We start from the raw sequence: 19075 nt of genomic DNA, 5'->3' as shown, positions 1-19075 counted from the left end.
ATTTACATGCCTGAAGTATTATTTGAAATATAACTTTGGACAGATGGAGTGATCCGCAGACTTCATCAAGTCATTAATTTTGGTGCATAAGTAAGTGGCATTAACAGTGAGTCTGAATTCTAGCCTCCTAAGAATTCAGATGTCCTTAAAAGGGAGGCTACCATCTCTCTCTTTGTAGTAAAAATGAAGTGTCCAGAGAGTGGCTGTGCGGTAGAGTCAAATAAGCTCTGTAGTTCCAAAATAAAAGTACATGATTGGGATTCTTATGCAAATGCTGAATAGGGAGGTGAAAGTGGAGATTGGGAGTTGACCTTGAAATTTCCCCTCCTGGGAAGGGAAGCCACCACAACATAGGACTTTACTATTATGTTGTGAGCAAGATGTTTTCTCTGGATATTGTATATGAAATGAGATATTTACCCCCTTCAAGAAAAACACATCCGCGAAGGAATAGGGAATATGCCAATTGCTGTGAACTAAGGACTTTTTCCTCTAATTAACAAAGTTTAAAACCCATGCTTGGATTTTTATGGGGCCCCACTTTTATCTGATGTTCTTCCCAGACTCTCTGGCCATTGCCCACACTCCAGGGAACATGTCTTTACAGAGATGCTAAATCTTCATTTCCCAGTCTCGCCAAAGTGGAATAAACTTGTCTGTCCCTTTGTGCTGGATCATTTCTAAATAATAGAAATCACCTAATGGAGGTATGGAATGGATTCCCACTGATTATGATTTAGCCTTTCATCCCACCTGCCTTCTTGATGCCCCATCCTGTTGAGGCATGTGGATCATAATCATTCAAATAGCTGACTTTTGCTATAATTGATGTCAGTTTTTATGGATTTTCTGCATTAAGTGTAGAACTAAGTGGCTTTTACATAAAGATAGTCAATTAGCCCTGGTGCCCTGCATTGCCACCTCAAGGTCACCATTGTTGCCTATCGTTAGAGAGGAGGCTGGAGGAGGAACTTGGCGTTCCCAAGCTTTGGTCATCAGGAACCTCGAAGGGTTAAGAGTTGATGTGTCTAAAGAGAGCAAGGTATCTTGTGGCCAGTTTGCAGGCAGTGCCTCCCACATTGTCTTCTCTGAATTATCTTGGAAGTAAACTGCTAAGGTATAATAAAAAGGGAAAGGAACTGAATTGGGAGAGAAAGAGATATTATGGGACTGCCGGGAATAAATGTCATTGGGCCCATGAAGAAGATTTGAAACCCATGGCTGAATAAATCAAATCCCTCACAGGAAAAAAAAAAAAAAAGTTAATTAACAGGAAGGAAAAAAAAAAAGAAGGAAACCCCAAAATTTTTTTCAAGAACCTAAAGAAGACAAAGTGACGAGTGAAAGTTCCTTAAAAGCCATTGTGAGCTTTAATGGGGAGGCTAGGATTACAGATAATGTAATAAACCTTCTGTGAGTTATGGCTTCCTGAAAGTCTAAATGAAGCCTTACCTGAAGAAAGAAAATTAAGAGTATTGATTGCATTTTCCCCTTAGGTTTTCGAGACTGGGTTCCAAAGGAGCTTCAGAGAGTGGGCTGCGTGGAGCTCTTAAACACAGTGCAGAGGCGAGTCCGGCCCAAGCTCCACGTGTTTGGTGGAATTCACGAAGGTAAGACCAGAAAAAAGGAACTCATGACATATTGTGTCATTACCCATGATCTCCTTCCACAGTGGGGACCTTGGCTGCCCTGGGAGTAACTGGAGCATTGGTTTTCAAACTCTTTCTACCAGCGGAACCCTTTCATCACATAAAATGTTAGGAGAAACACCTGCACATAAGCTGATAAATATTTTATATGGAGCCGCTCTATTTTAAACAGAGTAGAGAGAAGGAACCAGGTCTGGCCCCCCTCAAAGAAAACCCAGACTTCCCCCAGACAACTTCTGGAGTTTTTGGGTTCTGATGATGAATTTTTTAAAAAATATATTTTATTGATTTTTTTACAGAGAGGAAGGGAGAGGGATAGAGAACTAGAAACATCGATGAGAGAGAAACATCGATCAGCTGCCTCCTGCACACCCCCTACTGGGGATGTGCCCATAACCAAGGTACATGCCCTTGACCGGAATTGAACCTGGGATCCTTGAGTCCGCAGGCCAACGCTCTATCCACCGAGCCAAACCGGTTAGGGCCTGATAATGAATTTTTGATAACCACTGCAGTAGAACAGCCGTGAAGTAATAAAGGACAGCCTCTCTCTTCAAGGTTGTTAGACTACTAGTAAATAACTCCCATGGCCTCTTCCTCCTTCTGAATACTGTATTTCATAGCAACTCAGGAAAACAAGACAGTCTTCAAAAACTAACCAGCATGACTCAGTGGTTGAGCATGGACCTATGAACCAGGAGGTCATGGTTCAATTCCTGGTCAAGGCACATGCCTTGGTTGTGGGCTCGATCCCCTATGTGGGGCAGGGGTGGGGGGCATGCAGGAGGCAGCCAGTCAATGATTCTCTCTCATTGCTGATGTTTCTATCTCTCTCACCCTCTCCCTTCCTCTCTGAAATACACACACACACACACACACACACACACACAAACTTTGGACGTGCAGAAGTGGCAGGAACCAGTACATTTGCATGTAGACATTTTCTTGCTAACCTCAGAAAACCATTTCAGACTTCTCAGAAATCGTTAGCACTATTAGCTCCCGGCTGAGGTTAAACAGAATAATTAAATCTCCCCTAAATGGGAACTGGTCCAGTTGCCGTTTTCTGCTTTTCCGAGTAAGCTGGAGTCAAGTTCACAGAACCTGAAAGTCTTCCAGGGACCTTCAGAGTTCTAGGTTTTATCTGTTCACCGTTTTGCAAACCAGTGGGAACTGAGCCCTCTTTGGTGGGCCTTCGATTTTCTGGCCCTGCCGGACTCTCCCAGTTACACACATCTGTGTGTAGTGGGTATGTATACTTAGGCAACCACCATATTCTCTCTATCTCCTGTGTGTAGCTTTTCTCTTAAAATTATTCAGAAATCTGCATTTGAGGTGTTTAGGTCTGTGTACCCAATGAAGCAAAAACAAACCCACAAACATGTTTGCTTTTCAAAGCCCACAAATCCAGTGGCTTCCTGGTTTAGGCAGGTAATAAAGAGCATATTGGAAATCATCCTACCGAGGCCAGAAAAAGGAAGTGAGCTCCAAGGGCAGACCCCAGCTGAGTGGATGGAAAGCAGGGGTGCAGCTCCCCAAGGGTGGGTGTCACCCTGCCCTGACCAAGCTGTGTTCCCTGAAAAGGAGCACACCTCTCTCTAAGGCTTGATGCATGATGTGGGGCTGGGGGAATGGGAGTTCATGTCTAACCAGCATTTCTAGGGGCAATGGTCAGGTTTGAATTCCTGCAGCATGCCTATGGGTTTGCATTTCAGCTTTTTTTTTTTTTTAATCATTTATTAGCTTTAAACTAGCCAGACAATTGGGGAATTCCACTGAAGTCCCAAAATAATAACCTTGCTTAAAAAGGAAGAGATCATATTCAAATAAACTTGTCTCAATTTTATTCGCTTAAGACAGCTGAAGAGGGCAGAGAGAGGGCAAATACCAGCCTCCTGATGGAGAGAGATAACAAGACTTTCTGACCCCAGAACTAAAGAGTGTACAGTTTAAATGCCTCTTTTCTTTTCTTAAGAGAGTTTTCCATTGACCCTCATTAAGCTCTCCACAGGCTCACTTGGAGAAATTGTAGCAATTTGGAAGGGGGAGAAAAAAAACCACCCTTTTCAGTTATTTCTGTAAGTCCTGGTCATTTTATTTTTGCACAGGCATATTTTTTAGTGCTGTGGATCCTGATATCAACATAGAGTTACAAACTTCATTGCAGTGTCTCTAAGCAAACAAGGTATCCAGGGAAATGTGCAAATTGGCAAACATGCTGAAACTTCCAACGTGTTAAACATTATAAAAGGATTTGTACATACCAAAGACCCAGAGAAACTGTCCTAGCTTTCTTACTATAGGTCACAGGGGATTTACTGCCTATGGGAAGTGTTTTAGCTTAAGCCGGTGTCCAGGTGAGCTTAGGAAGCTGTGTCCTATGTGATGTTTCTCCAAGTCACTTGGACCTTTGATTACTTGACTCTTGAATGAAATGGAATTCAGATCAAAGCCACACAGTTCAAGTAAGATATGATCACTTCTTGTTTTCTTCCATGGAGGCAGTGTAGATATTATTTCATAGCCTCCTCTCCCAACACGCCCTCCTTCTTCATTCGTCTGGAAGTCTAGTGGGGTGTGGGTGGCTGTGTCCCTGAGTATATATTACTCATTCTGTCCCCTAGAACTCAGCAGTTCTTTGGCATAGGGCTTTGAAATGAAAATCCTATTTTAAAAAGAGGGGGGAAATTTTTTATATTCTCCCTAGTAAAGGCATTTTACAGCCTTTTTCCTGATAGATCTAGTATTTAAATAAGAAAAAAAGAATCACTTTTCTTTGAAGTAGAGAATTCTCCTTTTAAAGAAAGTATAATAAAATCTGGAGGCCGCTGCTAAAAGCGGTTATGTCTGAGGAGGCTCCAGTGAATTTCATCTCACTTCCCACTGGCAAAGATTTTTTTGGTTTGTTTTCCTTGCCTGATGGCCCTGCATTGAGTCACTATTATTTGTGTATATGGCAGTAAGCGTGACACTGTTTCCCCACAGGTTACGGCATCATGACCGACGGTTACACAACCTACATCAATGCCTCAACGTGTACAGTCAGCTTTCAACCGACTAACCCTCCAATTATATTTGACCTTCCAAACCCACAGAATTCCTGAAGCTCTGAATGCCCAACTGGAATGTGAGGGAAGGTCTATAAACTGCCATTTTTTCTAATTATAAATTTACATTCTCTGACTTGTTTATTTCCAAATCCTGTGAGTTCTTTTTGTAAATTGCTGGAACAACAACAACAAAAAATGATGCTAGAGGTTGTGCTTCTTCTTTATTATTATTTTTTTTAATGGGGTATGCATTTGAAATCAGAGGAGCATTGTGAATTTGTAAAATGACTTCTGTTTTCTCAAAGGCCACGCCATTGTAAATTGTTAGTGTTCGCCAAAGGACAGCCAAGCTTTCTTTTTAAAAGGTGATAAAAAGTCTTATTTTAATATGCTTTAAGCTGGAAGAAAAAAGAAAACAGGTAGGCAGTGTTTTAAAAACCAACCAGATTTGCACAACTGTTTAAGAGTATTGTTTGAACTGTTTTATTTTTTTGATGTTTTGTTATTATTGTTTTCTTGGTCATGCTTCTTTTCTGCAGATGGGGCCCAGATTTATGGGAATCTTTTCAACAAAAGTCGGTGTGGAAATAGACTTCCCCTCACACTCTCACTCTAAAGAAAGTTGTGTCAAGGGAAGAAACCAGCCCACGTTTTAAAGGATGGCTTAGCTAGTGAGATCTATACTATGGCTATACAAGGTCTCCTTGTTTGTTGCTTTTAAATTATTTTAGCTTTAAAAATATGGAAATGGAATCTGTCAAGAGCAGGTATTTCATGCAGTACAGAAAAAGAGTGTGCAAGACTCCTTTTTAATATGGGTTTATATATATAAGTATTTTTTGTGTATTATGACTAAGTTAGGAGTTTACTATTGCCAAGGATGGTAGAGCTGCAAGGGATGCTGTATAGCAGGGCATCCGAAGGCTGAGGAGTTCACACACTTTCTCAGAACTCAAGGTCTTAAAGAGCTTGAGTCAAATCTAGGTACAGTTACAGGCGTGTATAGACTTAAATGGATGCAATGGAAGCTAACGAAAATAAGGCTTAGTTGTCCTTTATATTTAAATACCCTGAATTGTCTTCTTACTTCCTCTCCCTCCCCCCATTTTGCACTGTGTGTCGATGCAATCTTCGCTAGCACAAAATATTGTCGCTAATAGTCATTTCTGTTTTCCCATTGTAAATGCTGTTGAGCTTTATTCTATTTTATGTTACCTTGTTAATGAAATTTAGGAAAGCAGCTGTTTCTTTAAATTTATTGTGATATTCTATATCTAGCGGCCTTTATATGCAAATAAAATTGCAAGATTTTTAAAACTGTGCTGCTTGGAGGGTTGGCTGGTGGGAGGATGGTGATTGAGCCCTGTGGAAAGGGGGAAGGGGTTATTTATATGCAACATCAATGCTCCCTTTTAAAAGAATTAGAATCAGTGACATTTTTTTCTAATTTTCAATAAATTTTTATTACCCACCATTCAAGGGCTGGCAGGTGGATCGATAAGGCACTCAGTGTACTCTCTCCTTCCATCACGCTGTCATCTATCTTGCCATAGGTTTCAAAGGGTGAAGATTTCTCTTTGGCCATTGTCATTTCCGTGGGAACAGAGTGACCGTGGAGTGGAGTCTGGAGCCTCCATTGTGCATGGGAGTGGTTGTGAGAAAGCAAACCAGGGGGTAATAGAGGAACCACTGCACATTTCCATTTGTCCCCGGGAGAGTTGTCATCTCCCCCTCACCGTTTTTTTTAATGATGTGTGCCACTAAGATGCTGCAGCAGCCGGGAGGTGGCAGGCAGTGGGACAGGGAAAACAGTGTTACCTCTTTTTTTATTTTCTCTGAAGAGCCATTGAAGAAGAGCAACATGATTGTGAATCTCCAGTAGATCCCCAAAGTCTACGTTCCGGTGCCTGTGGAGCTGCATTCATCCACATCTCCTGTCCTTCCCACCCACTAGAGATTCTTTGGGGGTAATTCCAGAAAACCATTCTTGATTTCAATACCAGCAGAATAGAAAGAATGTTCTAGGCCAGAAGTCAAGCTCAGACTCACACAGAGTCATCTCGGGCCATCATAGTTGTCTCAGTTCCACCGAGAGCCTGCGGTGGACACTGTCTGAGCCAGCAGAGCAAACACCCCAGCTTCCCACCCGGAAGTGGTTCACAACCACAGTAAGCAGCTAAGACGTCCTGTGAGCAGTGAACCCTCCTCTGACCGGCTCCATCAACAGAAGAGGGTGTGACTTCAGGCCCATTCCAGAGAGCTGGAGTGAGAGGTGGACTGAGTGGATATTTCATCCAGTCACTGTACCAAGGAGCTAGGCTCAGACTTCTGGAAAAGCAGCCTTTCCAGAAACGTGCTGATCATGATGACAGGTATGTGTGCACAGCCCTTGAAAGCACATCTGGACACAAACTAATTAAGCTTAGCACTTACTAAAATTGCTTTTCACTGTGTGGGGGCAGGAAGCAGCCAGTCTGCAGAATCTACAGGGTCAGGGACAGAGCTTCCTTCAGCCGCTCCAGGTTCACCACTTCCTAGGCACGAACTGCTTCGAGCAGGGCCAGAAGGACTGTCCAAAGGCCGGAGGCTGTCTCCACTGGGCCTTGGGACAAGGAAACTTTAGAAATGGCTTTGACAGACTTTCTTTCTTTCCATTACCAGGCAACTCAGCTGAGCAGGCCTCAGATTTTGTTTCTAATCCTCACAAAACCCTGGGAGGGGTTACCTAAGCCGCCCTTTATAGATGGGAAATTTAGGCTCCAAAAGTTGAATAACGTTCTCTAGGAAAGTAGAAGGTTCAAAACCAGGTCTGTCTGACTCCGTAATTCATGTCCTTTTCGTCACCCTGACCCTGGAGCAGAAATCAGAGCTGATAGAACACTGGGGATATTTCCTATCAACATATCTTTGTGATAACATCATGGCCAACCACCTCCTCTCTGCCTGCAGCAGAGCCCAGTGGCTAAGAGCACAGAGCCTAGACCAGGGGTGGGCAAACTTTTTGACTCGAGGGCCACAATGGGTTCTTTAACTGGACTGGAGGGCCGGAACAAAAGCATGGATGGAGTGTTTGTGTGAACTAATATAAATTCAAAGTAAACATCATTACATAAAAGGGTACGGTCTTTTTTTTTTATTTCAATAGTTTTATTCATTTCAAACATTTTAACAAGAAGAATGTAAACACTAATTATCAAAAAATGGAGGAATCATAGCACAATAACATACCTTATATTGAAGATGGCAAAGGCAAAATAAAATTGCCTAACAAAGGAAAGGTACAAAAGCCTTTCAAATTAAACTTAAATATAATAAAATAATTTAAAACTAAAACAAATAGAAAAGAACAAAATGTGTAAACAGTAAATTAAACATTTTCTTTAGTGCAACTTCCAAATTATGCCCGGGACGTAGATGTAGATGGCAATGTAGACTGGGTTGAAAGGTTTTTGGTCTTTAAAACATCAACTTCAGTGGGAACAGTGTTGTTGGTCTTTTTAGCTAATGCTCTAATACTGTGCTCTCCAGGGGCGTGTCTCCCTACATCACCACGATAACGTGTCTATGCATTCCCAGGGTGATGTAGGGGGACGCGTCCGCGGGCATTACAAGGAGCCTCTGGAAGATTGAGAGGTTGTTCCTTCTACTGAATGGGCGGATTTCCGCCCACTCAGAAGAAGGAGCTGCGGCTGTGTTTCCCAACGTTGCCATGTTAACACTGCTGCTGGTGAAGGAGCGGAGGGAAGAGCAAGAGAACCCTCCGCTCTTTCGGCTCCACGGGCCAGATAGAACAGCCGAACGGGCCGTAGTTTGCCCACGGCTGGCCTAGAGCCAGGTGCCTGCGAGTCCTGACTCCACCTCCGACTAGCACCCTGCAGCTTGGGCCAGGTACGTACAGTCTCGGGGGTGATGGTGAAATTGTTGTAACTTGTAATATGAGTTAATATTTGGAGATCACTGCCCAGCATCCAGGAATGGTGCATGTGTGTTTGTTAAATGAGGTGCACCAATCTGCCTCGAGATTCTCTGGGCAGGACCTGTCTGTTGACTCTTCACCCTCAAGAGCACAGTGGCACTATTTCTGAGAAATTGTGTTTGTTTGCATTCCTTGGAAACCGTACTGAACCTGCCTTCATAAGGATACGAAGAACGCCAAGGACATTTGCAAGAGGCAGATAAGAGGGCCTGACGTTTCAGTTTGGGTATCCTAGTTTGCAAAATCCCTTCTAATCTCTGAATAGGAAGGGGCCTGTCTTCTTTCATGTTGCTTTAAATGGCACCCTTGGATCTTAGCATTTCTCTCCCCTTCAAGACATCTCACCATCTCCTGCAAGCTCAATTAGTGAACTTTTTTCTCCCAATCCCCTTTTGTCTTATGAAGATGTTGGGTGCTGGGGGGTTGCTGAAATCCCTTTAAGAGGCAGGGTACTGTTATTCCGACAGGTGGCCAGCGTTAAGCCTGCCTTCATCTCCATCACTTAAGTAAATAAATACTGTGACCCAGGTCCTAAGTAGGGAGAAACAGAAGCTCAGAGGATTTGGGATTTGTCAGTTGCAGATAAAACACTTGCTGTGCCCAGAATACTGCTCCCCTCCCCAAACCCTTATCCTGGAGGAAATGCTGCTTCGACAGAGTCCACATCCATTTATTATTTTGGTTTCCCAGTATCTTTTCATGCCCTATTCTCACTTTCCTCAAAGTTTTGGGCACATTTTGTTGAATTATTAAACCAGCATGATGCCAAAACCAGCTTGGCTCAGTGGATAGAGCATTGGCCTGCGGACTGAAGGGTCCCGGGTTCGATTCCGGTCAAGGGCATGTACCTTGGTTGCGGGCACATCCCCAGTGGGAGGTGTGCAGGAGGCAGCTGATCGATGTTTCTAGCTCTCTATCCCTCTCCCTTACTCTCTGTAAAATATCAATAAAATATATTTAAAAAAAGAAAAGCATTTAAAAAAAAAAAAACACAAAAAAACAGCATGAGTTAAGTTGTACTTTGTTTTGAGAAGTTGACTATGAGCTGAGGCCTTTGGGAACACTGCTTAGCAGGGGGTAGAGGGCCCATGTGTTGAGAGTTCCGGGACTGGACAGTCTTTACTTCTCTGAATCTAAATGGGTGGCTTCACAGGCGGCTTCAGGCTCATTTCTGCATGTCAGCTTCTTAGGGAAGTAGCAGGATCGCGGCATGCGTGCTCGCTCTATAGCATGGCTCTTCCAGAAGGTCAGTGCTACTCTCTCTTCCTTTTGAAGATGTCTCCTCTACCTCTCTGTCTCTACCGTCTTTCCACAGAAGAGAAGACCTCTGATTCAAATGCCTCTCTGAGAAGACTCCCTTTTTCCCGGTGCCCGAATGAAGTCAGCCTCTGCAGTTCATGAGTTCAGAGAGGGTCAGTGGCACCACCGTGGTCACACAGCAAATCAAAGAGAGAGCCCCACTTTGGCATTGTTTATCATGAACTTCTTTTTCAGCTTGTCATTCAGGCATAGTTGAATGGAGAGATCAGTTTGGCCAGACATAATGTGATTTTATAGCAGAGACCAAGCCACTTACCTGTGGCTTATTATTATTATTATTATTATTATTAAACCAAATTATTTGAAAGAAACCTTAGAATCTGACCTCTGAGTGTTCATGTCAAGCAATCCATCTACAACAACTCTGATGGGCACCCAGCTCCTCCTCCTGAAAGAGAGATGGATGCATGGTTTCTGCCTTGTCTAACTCTGAACTTGGACAGCTCTTCATCATGTGTTTTAACATGCATGTGTATATCCAGCCTGGAAGACACTGGGAGTCGTAAGAGCGCTCCACACCTATAGAATAGGAATAATTCCTACTTCACAATGGATGTCAAAGTTGATATGATAATATCAATAGGGTCCTGGGCCCACTGAGCTATTAAATAAATGGAAGATTTTATTATTAAAGGTTGTCAATCATAATAACCTTTAAAAAAAAAAAAAAACAGCAAAAAGAAGCCTTTAGCTTATTTTTTTGTGTTTGAGCCCTTCACAAGAGAAAGTGAATTCCTCAAACTGGACTGAGTCAGGATAATGGAGCTGCAAACTCAAGCCAAACATAAATTGAACTCTTTAAACTCCTGTCTGTCTCTGTCTGTCTGTCTCTCTCTCTCTCTCTCTCTCTCTCTCTCTCTCTCTCTCTCTCTCTCTGAACTACCGGACAAAACATTTGTGGTGGGTTCTTCTTGACTCCTTCTCGCTTCCTTCCTGAATTAGGGATGCCTTACAAGACAAAGATCTTGAGGTAAATGGCCTTTTAGATCCGAGAGCATCTATATCTGGGTAATGGTGAGAGTGAGAAATGCATTTCCATTAGGAAGCACAGCCACAGTGGTACTAAAAGCCCGGGCAGACTAAACACATGGAGGCAGAGGGCCTGCGCCCATCAATCAGCTTTGATTTTTATGAAGCCACAGTTACCAAGAGCATCTGAATGCTCTCAGAACCCGCTTACCAAGGGGAAGGGCCTGAGATTTCATAGCCCATTTCTGTCCTGACCTTAGTGGCTGACCTTGGCAATAGGTTGAGCTCTGCAGTAGAAGCTCCTGAAATAGCAAATGACTTGGAACCCAATGCTCCATGCTTGGGCTCACTAACATGCCCTTTCACACACCAGCTATAATGCTTAGTTAACAACAATCTTAAAGGGACTAATACTTTCTAGAAGCCTTCCCTGAATTCCCCTGCCCATACCCAGAACAGCACCCTTTGATACTCTCCTAGCCCCTCCCCCACTGTCCTAGCACCCGCCGCCCCTCCCCACCCACAATACTTCCACCTGCACCAGGTTCTGATTGCTGCTTGTGTGCCTGAGCTCCCTGAAGTCAGAGCCGTGACCAGGTCTTCTGTCTCTGCACTCCCAGCACCTAGGGCTGAAGAAATGCTTTCTTAATGAATTAATCAGCATTTGCCAGACAATAGCCAGGTGTGTGAGAAAGACAGGAGAAGTTAATCACAGATAAAATCAACAAATATTTACTGAACACTATAAGCCCAGTGCTGTGCTAGTAATAAGCTTTATTTTTAAGACCCGGGTTTTGCCAAGAAAGGTTCATATAATTTGGTGAAGAAAACAAGATATTGACATATGAGGCTAAATAGCAATAAGATTTAAATACTACTTCAAGACAGCAATAAAAGAAAGTCAGGGTCTGTGATGCACAGGTTTTTCCAGTTATGTGAGTGGCCATCATCGTGGGGAAGTGCGGGCCGGGGGTATAAGTCTCAGACAAGCATTGGCAGCTAACCTAGGAAATGGATCCTGAGTGACAATGATAACATCAGTCCGTGCCGCCTCATTCCTGCCCCAAGAAAACCGGTCTGGCCAGTGGCAATTTCAAGTGTGTCACGTAGCTGGTTTGTTTTCTTAATTTACTCTATGAAATGGTTTTCTCTAATGGCATGCCATTGACGAAATGCACCATAATGTCTCCATCCATCACCTCCAAATGCTTTTGCATGCATCAGTTGTTGACTTGTTTTCTCCCATTCAGCACATAAATGAGAGGAATGATTTATCCAAGGCCACCAGTTACTCTGATGTGGAATCTGAAATAGTTCCCCGGAGAAATACTGCCCTGAGCTCGCGTTTCTTTATGCTGTTCTGAACCTGTATTGAAGGGTGACTTTGGCCTGGGCTGCATTGATATCCTGCTGACCAGTGTTTCGTGGGGAGTAGGTCCAGTTGTCTGTTGGGGTCTGTAACTCTCAGATACAAGAACTTGTATTCCTGTGGATATGACAATTGGAGTTGGATTAAGGTGTGGAAACCAGGGTTTCGGCCTTTGATGCTGTGTGTGTGGGCATTTGACAAGTAAGGAGATTCCCACATGAGCTTTCTTAAACTCATACACACCAGGAACAGAAAGGGTATTACATGTATAGTGCAGTTTCCTTCTTTCAATTTATCCCACTTCCTTGAATTCACTCTATCTCCCATGCTAGATATCTGGCTCCACCCCCTCCTCAGTTTTGCGTAGATCAGAAATAGAAGATAAATAGGAACATAAAGATAATTATTTTCTTTTGGAGGTTCCTTGAGAGAAGACAGAGTATGGCATTCTCTAGTAAGATCTGGTAGTGATTCAAACATTAGAAGGGGACATCCATAAAGATTTTTATCTTATTAGGTGATGGTGATAATGAAGAGAAAAGGTTTGAAGCATAAATAGTACAGGATCCTAGAAAGTTAAACACAGTACTCTTATCTGCAACATTAATTGTTGCAAGATTTGATAACATGTTTATCTTCTTAGTTCTTACGTTTAAAAGCTGAAAAATATAACTTAGAGAGTTTTACCTGAAAAAAATTACTTAAAATAAATTTTACACAAATAAGAAAAATAGTGATACTCATCACACTTAGCACACTTTGTTTCTGCATTAAAGAATCTCTGGTGAAAGAGAAAGAATGAATGGATGTGTGCGTGTCTACTTCAACAATACTGTGTCCAGCATATAACAAGTTAAGCCTTTTCCTTGATTGGCTATAGTTCTGGATACCAATGCAATTGAAATAAGTGTACAGAAGGATAAGAATTTTCCTTACATTGTTTTCCAAAGGACTGAATAACCAAAATAAGAAGTCTGGAGCTAGTTATAACACCACTAGTTGCAGTGGGAGCAGGATGTTGGTTTCATGTCTTAGGAAATCTGAGAAGATTCAGCAACTATGGTAGATAAGCATTGCATTTCTCTTGTATTTGTATTTAATTCCATGGTTGGCAAACTACATGTGGCTCTTTGACCCATTGAGTGTGGCTCTTCCACAAAATACCACGGCCTGGGCGAGTCTATTTTGAAGAAGTGGCGTTAGAAAAAGTTTAAGTTTTAAAAAATTTGCTCTCAAAAGAAATTTCAATCGTTGTACTGTTGATATTTGGCTCTGCTGACTAATGAGTTTGCCCACCACTGCCCCAGGTCAATAGGTGTGACTTCTGTATGCCTTTTGATCATTTACTTTCTCAAAACTATGAATTAATGAATTTACCTTCTCAGATATCAGGATATCCTTGAGTGTGTAGCCTGGTTGTTTGATTAACAGGAGGTCTGCTGGCTTTTATAGAAGACCAGGGGAGCTGGACCCCTCATCACAATCTATATGTGATGGTATTTTATTTAAAAAAAAAATGCAGTGGCACATGGGAGACTGTTTTGTGAGGATGTTACTCTTAAAAAAGACTTTTTCCAAGAAATAAATTCTCCAGTGAAGTGACAGTATACAGGCTATTCCAGCTATACTTGTGGATTCAGCAATATCCCACTTATTGATATGAATATTTATATTCATGCCAGTAGTTCTGTGGTTGTGGGTAGTAGTTGCAATGAATAGCTGGGATGGGATGCTGAGGACATCACCTACTGTTTTTAAAGCTCGGTATTCTCAAAGCTATTTAAAGAGGCTCTTCGTCACCACCACTTTGGGCCAATGTTAAAAGCAATTCAATAGAGGCATTCTCCTCTCACAACCCCCCCCCCCCCCCCCAATAATTATTGCTGACTGCTGACCTAGAGGCATTCTAGAGGGAGATGTATGTTGACCATTTTTTCCCTCTTACTTAGTTCTTTTTCATACAAACGTTTTGTAAAATTGTCATTGCCATTCTTCAGTTGAGTCTATGTACAGTTCTTTTAGTTAGTTAGGAAAGGTTTCTACTACTCACCTGAAGTCAAAGAGATTCTGTTTTAGTCCTCATTTTTAGGAATTGAGGTTCGGAAGTGGAATGGCACACCCAATAGAGTATCTTTTCAGGTGCTTTTGGTGGCCAGTAACATGCACCTGGGGAATGTTCGATTGGGGTCAGGGATGCAAATCTGCACCTCTACGGCCATGCACCACGTAACTAATATTTATCATGTGGCCACTCTGTGTCAGGTACTCTGCTTAGCATAAGATTCAGTCCAGAGTTGGGCCAAAAAGAGGCTTCAACCAAAGCCTTAACCGCAGCAGTCTAACCTGCATCAGAGCAGAAGAGCCTGTTTTCCTCCTAAGACACAGCTACTCTGTTTGCTCCACCTGCTGTCCTGCAAAACACAGTCTCGATCTTGTGCAGTGATTTTTGCAGACCATGGTTTATATTTCATAACACTTAGTTTTTTGGCCATGATGTATATGAACAGGAAAAGGTATCAGTAGATTTATTTAAGTATGTTTGCTAAGAAATACCTTTTATTGGAAAAATAAATGAATACAAAGCAATTGACCCTTGGACTATGTAGTTAGGAGTGCACATATGTAAGCCACAGAGGTCTGGCTAATGTTAAATCTCAGAAATTAAAGTTTTAAGCATTTAAACTTTCATTGCATGGATGATCCATCTTAAAATAGGCTAATGAGTACACGGTCTATTCTTTAAGGATTTAGAACTTCTCTGGCTAATGTTAACATTTGACTGATCTGCAAAGTCATGTTGAAATGGACACCCACATAATCAAGAATAGAATGTATCTCCCATAGGCCAGGGCCTTGATTGCTTTAAAGCTTTGAGGCAATTCCTGAACTTTCCTACAGTTTTAGGAATTCCTACAGTTTTGACTTCCAAGTCAGTCAAAAAATTTCTTTTCACAACCACGTGTCTCCAATTACAGTTAAAGAATTAACTATAAACTCAAGTATTTAATATTTCTCTAGTACAGTGCTGAGTTTTAGGACTCTTTGTCAGAGAGGGATATATCTTGCGCTCTCTCTCTCTCTCTCTCTCTCTCTCTCTCTCTCTCTCTCTATATATATATATATATATATATATATATATATCCAGTGCACAAAATTCATGCACAGGTGCAGTCCCTACTCCTGGCTGGCAATTGAAGCGCAAGCGTCTGGCGTGGAAGGGCAGGTCCCAGCTGACCTCTGGGCCCTGGGCAGCACCTGGGCCCCGGGCCCCTGCGCACCCCCATCTGCCTAAGTCATGGCGCCCGAATCCCCATGTGGAGATATGGTGAGTGCGGCCGGACGCCGCAGGCCGGGGCACAGTGTTGGCCTCTGGGCCACCCAGCGGCGCCACATGGAAGCCAGGCAGGCAGTACACTCTCTCCCAGTCGACCTCACAGACCGGCTCCTGTGCAAACCCACTGGGAGTCCGACCAGCCCCTTTGGTCCAGGCAGCTGCGGCCCAGCTTACCCGGAAGAGGCCGCATGGGTGCAGAGTGGGCTCCTCACAGGCCCCTGGCACCTGAACATGAGGGCTTCTCCGGCATGCAAGCCCTGGCCTCCCAGGGGAGGGTAGCAGGAGGAGTGAGAGCGAGTTCAGCGGACACCCCGCATTCTCACTGTACCTCTGTCCCCATCACCCCCGCCCCCAGGTAGCCAGTGAGAGGTCTCAGCCTGTCACCGATGCCCACCTGGTCAGCACATGTAGTGAGCAGTCGAACTCCCGGACTCCAGGTGGAACTACCAATTGAGGGGACAATTTGCATATTAGGCTTTTATGATATAGGAGATATATATAGAGAGAGACAGAGAGAGGAAGAGAGAGAGAGAACAGATATATATAAATACTTGAGTGTGTGTTTATGTATTCTTTTTCTCTTCAGAAATTTTCTGTCTGTTCTGTTTAAAAGCAATATCTTAAAGGTTAGAGATTATGGCCATAATTTGATATGCACAATTTAAAATCTTTAGCTAGTAGTTCAACTTTTTTTTTTAGACTCTAGTGAGGTCTTTGCTGCAAATGAAGCCTCTCTAATCTTCACCTACAGTCCATTTACACATGAGTAAATATGTTAAACTGTTCATAAAATGATAAAACTAATTCTGAAGATAAATGCAAAATGACTTTTACAAAGACACGAAACAGTACATTACAGTCTACTCTGGGTAATGCCTGCCAACATTCCAGAGGCCAGAGATTTGATAAAATACCAATTTAAAGGACGGAAAGAAAGATACCTTGAATGAAGAATTCTATTTCCTAGGGATGGGAGTCTAATTTTGGAGGAAAGGCGAAACATATAATTTTTTCTCACCTTTGTAATTTGGCAATTCCTAAGCTAATAAATTAGAGTAAATGGTTAGTCTGAGACATGGAGAAAATTGGGATACAGCATGAAAAATTAACAACAGTGTTAATGAGAAAATGGTCAGCTTCTAAGTCCTGTGCTTGAATTTAGTATGCAGGGTGATTAGGTCTTCATTAAGTTGTTTATTTTTTTAAAAAAAGAGAATTTGACCTTTATTTAATGTCTCCAGATCCTACCAAGGTCAAAGAAGACAACCTCTACATTGTCACATTAGGTTCTAGTGTAAGGGTTGATGGTTTCATGAAATTGTGGTGGAAGAGCCAGCAGCCAGGGTACGTCAGACTCGTGTGTCACTGGGAAAGCATCTTTCACAAGCAATTAGCTCTTAATAAGACATATGATAGTCCTCACATTTACCACATATGTCCCATGCCTCCTGAATAAAAACACCATTTACAACCAACCAAAATGAATCTGGGCCCAGCTGAAGCGAAGGAAGGCAACCCTTTGGTGCTTTGTGGGCAAGGTAACTCTTTCAAGTCTGATACATACTACTTTATGCTCTTTAGGGGGTGGACCTTTACCCATTTGTACTTCCAAAGAGTTCTTTCTGATATTAAAGAAAGTTTAAAATATCTCTCTTTTCCGGGTGACATTTCATTACAAGAAACCCAAACTTGCCCCAATTCACTCAAAGAAGGGGTGGTGGTGTGTTTTTTAATAGGATATAGGCATTAAAAAGAGCAAGAAACAAGCAAGTCTAGGGAGGGAACAAACCAAGAATGTCTAGGTACCTCAGTAGTAGTTGTTCATGGATCTTCCATCTGATATTCAGCAAAGTAAAAAAAATATATATATATATATCTGATCAGCTTCTTCCTGGTCAATGAATTAATGAATTGGGACCCAGGTCATGTTTAGAATTCTAAATAATAGCCAGGTTGATGTAAGACCTAGAGGTACGCCCTTTTGGGAATGAGTGGAATAGGCTGAGTTTAGGTCAGAGCAGTGTGTAAATGAAGACAAGGACAACAATTTTAGCCCTACCACCTTACTAATGATTCATGGAGATTGGTTGAAAGAATATAAGTAAATTGATGCAAATCTACCTTTTCTACTGAAAGGGGGGGGGAAGCTATGATAATTTATAGGCTTTTATGTACTGATAGGAATCAATAGTATCATGTTTTTTTGTTTTTTTTTAAATATATTTTATTGATTTTTTTACAGAGAGGAAGGGAGAGGGATAGAGAGTTAGAAACATCGATGAGAGAGAAACATCGATCAGCTGCCTCCTGCACACCTCCCACTGGGGATGTGCCCGCAACCAAGGTACATGCCCTTGACCGGAATCGAACCCGGGACCCTTCAGTCCGCAGGCCGATGCTCTATCCACTGAGCCAAACCAGTTTCGGCAGTATCATGTTTCTTTGCAAGAATAATGACTTGTTAAGAAATCACCAGCCCAGTTTCCTTTGTTTCCTACAAATTGGAGAAATGAACTGGTGAAACTCAGGAATGAATTAGTCATGATAAGCTGTGAAGTGCTTCTTAGAAGTTGTTTGAACCTGCCCACATTAAAGACCCATAACTGACTGATTTTTAGTTATATGGTAAGCTAGGTCACAGGTATATGGTTGAAAAGATGAATCTGAGATGATAGTGGTGGTAAATAACTCGAGTTTTTAGTATCATGTTTAGAGCATGGGATTGGAGTCAAACAGGCAGATTTGGTTCATGTCAGTATTCTACCACTTTCCTGCTATGAGGTTTTGATCAAATTATTTAAACTCTTTGAGCCTCACTTCCCTCATCATTAAAATAGGAGGGATAACAGTATTGATCTCATAGGATTGTTGAGAGAAGTCAATGAGAAAATGAATGCAAAGAGCATAGTGCCTGCATTTGAGCTACCATTTTCAAATAAATTATATATGCATGTGGTTGCTATATGACTTATCTCCCCTGTATTTCTCTACACTCTAAATTCTACTTTGCATGTGCATACATAATTATTTTAATTTTTAAAATAAGTCAACAAATGATTGATATAGAAATAATTCTATTCTGGGCACTCAAACTGAAATGTTAAGAAAGAGTGGAAGCTGATCACATGTAGGAAGCTAAGACTCTGAGCTTGCAAGTAAACCTGGGATTTCCTTCAATAAATTTGGTTTCCTCTTTTGTCTCCTTGTTTTGAGCTTAAATTCAGAATTAGAAGACATAGCTCTGAAAAGTAAACCACCAGTCACTTGCAAGACTTAAATTTATAGCACCCAGCCCAGCCGGTGTGGCTCAGTGGTTGAGCATCGACCCATGCACCAAGAGTTCACTGGTTTTATTCCTGGTCAGGGCACATGCCCAGGTTGCAGGCTCCATCTCCAGTGGGAGGCATG

The 19075-nt window shown here is 42.2% G+C and overlaps 1 protein-coding gene across 4 annotated transcripts in view; it reads left to right on the top strand.

Moving 5' to 3' along the window:
- The window catches only part of MPPED2 (metallophosphoesterase domain containing 2), a 173333-nt gene extending 167317 nt beyond the window's left edge, over positions 1-6016 (top strand). For all 4 annotated transcript variants that reach the window (XM_080640796.1, XM_080640798.1, XM_080640797.1 and 1 more), the window contains 2 exons: positions 1497-1610; positions 4635-6016. In XM_080640796.1, the coding sequence (XP_080496922.1) occupies positions 1497-1610; positions 4635-4753 (233 nt within the window). In that variant the 3' untranslated portion in view covers positions 4754-6016. The remainder of the gene's footprint in view (positions 1-1496; positions 1611-4634) is intronic.
- Positions 6017-19075: the final 13059 nt, after the last annotated feature.

The sequence above is a fragment of the Plecotus auritus genome (assembly GCF_963455305.1).
Source record: "Plecotus auritus genome assembly, chromosome: 9".
Lineage (NCBI taxonomy): Eukaryota > Metazoa > Chordata > Mammalia > Chiroptera > Vespertilionidae > Plecotus > Plecotus auritus.
The sequence above is the reverse complement of the archived record's forward strand: the minus strand, read 5'-3'. Positions and strand labels throughout refer to the sequence as shown.